The sequence below is a fragment of the Nuphar pumila genome, chromosome 1 (assembly GCF_984573655.1).
Source record: "Nuphar pumila chromosome 1, dmNupPumi1.hap1.1, whole genome shotgun sequence".
NCBI classification, from domain to species: domain Eukaryota; kingdom Viridiplantae; phylum Streptophyta; class Magnoliopsida; order Nymphaeales; family Nymphaeaceae; genus Nuphar; species Nuphar pumila.
This window is the reverse complement of record NC_143249.1, coordinates 14,298,029-14,302,431: the sequence shown is the minus strand read 5'-3', so window position 1 is coordinate 14,302,431 and position 4,403 is coordinate 14,298,029. Positions and strand designations below refer to the sequence as shown.

General features: G+C 42.1%; 1 protein-coding gene across 1 annotated transcript; it reads left to right on the top strand.

Moving 5' to 3' along the window:
- Positions 1-1,023: 1,023 nt before the first annotated feature.
- LOC149848054 (6-phosphogluconate dehydrogenase, decarboxylating 1-like) lies at positions 1,024-3,587 on the top strand. Its single transcript, XM_090016817.1, has 2 exons — positions 1,024-1,129; positions 1,753-3,587. The coding sequence occupies exon 2, from the start codon at positions 1,784-1,786 to the stop codon at positions 3,233-3,235; it is 1,452 nt and encodes a 483-aa protein (XP_089872943.1). The 5' UTR covers positions 1,024-1,129; positions 1,753-1,783; the 3' UTR covers positions 3,236-3,587.
- The last annotated feature ends 816 nt before the right edge of the window (positions 3,588-4,403 follow it).

The window sequence follows — 4,403 nt, the reverse complement described above, 5'->3', positions numbered from 1 at the left end:
TGTTTTTAGGTTAAAAAACATAATAAAAGATGGATCTCTAGCAAATGGACAATGGTGAATAAATCTACCATGGTAGAACAAGTAGATAAAACTTTTTTTTTTTGATTTATAACCCGAAGAAACCACACCCGATACAAAGACTTAGTCGTGCTGGCTCAGCCTGTCAAACTTATAGTCATTGTGCCGGAGGCCTAAAGCTTCGAGGTTAAGACCTCCCCCGTGTTTTGGACCCAGGTGGAACCAGACTTGTCTTCGATTTTTGGGTATGGTATTGGGTCCAGATCTGGATCTAATCGAAACGACCATAATAGAAACCATACCCAGACCCGATAAGTACTTCATGCACTAGACCCGAGCCATACTCGATAAAATACTATTTTTATCATTTTTACATTGAAAAATTACAGGTCTTAATCAAAACCCAGGTCAAGCCTGGGTCTGGTATAAAATTTCATAAACTATACCTAGCTTCATGCATTAATCAAACTTTCAGGTCCGGACCCCGGTCTTAATCGAGTCTTCTTATTTATTACCTTACCCGAATCCTATAGAGTTTTGTAGAGGTCGGGTTCGGGTAAACCCGACTTGTTGACACCCTTAGAGAGGAGACACCCATTAGAATTGAACCTTGACCGCCCATCTACCACAGCCAATTTCCCACCCCTCTATGCCCCCCCCCCCCCTTCGAGATGAGCAAATCCAGCTTACACCCATGATTTTCATCTGGGTGAGAGTAGGTGCACCTATAACTCCTAGCCGGGAGTTCAAAAGCTCTGTAATCCAAACATGCTTATGAAATTTGAAGATCAAATAAAATTCTAGAAAGGTCGTGCTGCCTGCCATATTGAATCATTGACAATTGACCAGCGACCGCCTTACGTTTCACCACTTTGGTCATCATCCGATCTTTTGGCTGATAATGCTTGGTTAGCCAAAATTGACCCGAAACGTTAGGTGGTCGATAGGGACACACAGCCACCACTCTGAGCGTTGGCCTATTTATATCTGCATCACTCACCTACCCATTTCCATCGTCAAGCGATCTCTTTCCCCTTTAGATTGTTTCAGATCTTGGTTGGCCTCCCTTCTCTTCTGCTGATCCAGATTCCTCCCTCCTTGAGAAACACAGGTTTGTGGGTACCTTCTTTTTCGATTTTTGCATATTCCTTTGATTCTGTAGTTCATCAATCTTTGGGACTTGATAATTCTTTGTTATGTGATGTATAAATTTTTGGGTATGTTTCTGCACTTTAAAAATGGGATATTTGATGTTGGTCTCTCTAGATGATTCAGTTCCATAACATAGTCCTGCTTTTTTATCTCTAGATCACAGCTTTGAGTTTTCTCTGTTTTATTATTTTTGGATCTTGAGTTGATAAATTGCAAAAAGAACAGAAAATTTTTTGTGGGTTATGCTAAAAAATCTAAGTTTTTCTTTCCTTGTAACTCTTATGCGGAAAACGTGTATGGAGTTTTGTAGTTCTTTGTTACCTCGGAAGTTTTCATTTGTTTACAAGTGATCCCAAAATCCTTGATCTTGGTTTTTGTGGCACAAGATCCCGCCTTTTCATCCCTTTTGTCAATCACATATTTGGAATTTTCTTTGTTTTATTGCACAATGTCATTCTTGAGAGCCTCTTCTTTGTCTTGTTTCTGTACCTATTTTCTCATGCAGGTTGTTTTGATTCAAGATCTCGATCTGGGGACCCTGAATTGTTTAGTAATTTGATTTTTCTTCTCTCCCTTAAACAGGAAATTTGTTGGCTGCAACAAATTGTAGGAGATGGCTTCTTCCGATACCCTTTCGAGAATTGGCCTTGCAGGCCTTGCTGTCATGGGCCAAAATCTCGCCCTGAACATCGCCGAGAAAGGATTCCCCATCTCTGTGTACAACAGAACCACCTCCAAGGTCGACGAGACCGTGGAAAGGGCGAAGCAGGAAGGAAACCTTCCCCTGAGAGGCTTCCATGACCCCAAATCCTTTGTCCTCTCCATCCAGAAACCCAGAGTCGTCATCATGCTGGTCAAGGCCGGTGCCCCGGTCGATCAGACCATCGATACCCTCTCGGTGCACTTGGAGGAAGGCGACTGCATCATCGATGGTGGCAATGAGTGGTATGAGAACACCGAGAGAAGGGAGAAAGCCATGGCTGAAAAGGGTCTCCTTTATCTTGGTATGGGCGTCTCTGGTGGAGAAGAGGGTGCCCGCCATGGCCCGTCGCTCATGCCCGGTGGTTCCTTCGAGGCCTACAAGAACATTGAGGATATCCTCCTCAAGGTCGCTGCACAGGTCCCTGACAGTGGACCCTGTGTCACTTATATTGGCAAAGGTGGATCAGGCAACTTTGTTAAGATGGTCCACAATGGCATTGAGTATGGTGATATGCAGCTGATTGCTGAGGCATATGATGTTCTGAAAACTGTTGGCAAGCTCTCCAACGACGAATTGCACGAAGTTTTTACCGAATGGAACAAGGGAGAACTTCTAAGTTTCTTGGTTGAGATCACTGCTGATATTTTCAGCATCAAGGATGATAAGGGGGATGGTTATTTGGTAGACAAGGTTTTAGATAAGACTGGGATGAAGGGTACTGGAAAATGGACGGTTCAGCAGGCTGCTGAATTGTCTGTTGCAGCACCCACCATAGCTTCGTCTTTGGATTTGAGGTTTTTGAGTGGATTGAAGGAGGAAAGAGTGAATGCATCGAAAGTTTTCAAGGATGGTGGTCTCAGCGATCAGATTGTGGACAAGAAGAAATTGATCGATGACGTGAGGCAAGCGCTTTATTGTTCAAAGATATGCAGTTATGCCCAAGGAATGAATCTGATTCGTGCCAAGAGCATTGAGAAAGGTTGGGATCTTAAATTGGGTGAGCTTGCTAGAATTTGGAAGGGTGGTTGTATCATTCGTGCCATATTTTTGGACCGCATCAAGAAGGCGTATGACAGGAACCCCGAGCTTTCAAGTCTTCTTATCGACCCTGAGTTTGCAAAGGAAATTGTAGAACGACAGTCTGCTTGGCGTCGCGTTGTCTGCCTTGCAATAAACTCGGGTATTAGCACCCCAGGCATGTGCGCAAGTTTGGCTTATTTTGACACTTACAGGAGGGAAAGTCTGCCTGCTAATCTTGTTCAGGCCCAGCGAGATTATTTTGGAGCTCATACATATGAGAGGACTGATGTTGCAGGTTCCTTCCACACAGAGTGGTTCAAATTAGCCAAACTGAACATCTAATCATCACCTGTCTCACTTGTAAGTGGCCTTTTCAAGCTGACCACTTGAATAATAAAAAGATAAGGGTATCAATCCTTTTATTTGGATTGAAAGTTGGAATTTGCTTTTGGTCACGTAGGTTAGAGCATCATGCGTTTTCCTATTTACCAGGTTTGCTTCTCTGGCGTGTCTCATTTAGTACTTCTGGAGTTGTATTCTGTTTGAGCCTAGTTATCTTTCTACTTCCATGTAATGATCAAGGGAATGTTTTTGAATAACCTTTTCAGGTATTAGTATTGTTTCCATTTCTCTTATTTTGGTCTAAGATGTATGCATTATTATGTGTCAACTTTTAAACCAAGTATTTGGGTAATTTTTATGGTGGTTCATCCATCTCTTTGTCATTGGTTAGATTCTGGTGCTACTCTAAGCCCATAGTTCAGTTGGCACAGTAAATCTATGATGCTGGTAAGCATGCATACGTGCATGCATGCACACCACTGATCTTTTGTGTGATAGATCTATTAGATATTGAATTTAAAGCTTTTTTCTTTCTTTCTTTTCTAATTCATTGGTGTTGATGAATCTTATCTTAATTTCTGGTCCTGGTGGTAGCCCTTGGTTAATAGATTACAATGCTGCCAATCTATGCCATGTTCAACTCCCCTTGGTTAATAGAGTACAATGCTGCCAATCTATACCATGTTCAGCTGTTCCAAGAAATAGTTCTATTCGATGAATGAACTCATTTATCATTTTGCAAGATATTTGACTTTGTTTTCTTGAGAACTTTATCACAGGGCATGACGCATTCCTCTCATACTTCGTTGCGTTTTAGGCTCTCTGTTTGGGAGTCTTAAATTGGAGGTCAACAGCCTTTGTTGTTTGGTAGTAGTGACTAGGGGTGTCAACGGGTCGGGTTTTGTTCGGACAAAACCAGACTTGAACCAGATTTTCAGGTATGGTATTGGGTTCAAATGTGGGTCTAATCAGGTCTACTATAATAGGAACCATACCCGGATCCGATAAGAACTACATAAACCAGACCCGGACCATACTCGGTAAAATAATATTTTTTTTATGATTTTTACATTGAAAATTTGCTGGTTTTAATCAGAACTCGAGTCAGGTCCGGGCCTGGGTCTGATATAAAATTTCACAAACTATACCCGGGTCTATGTATTAATCG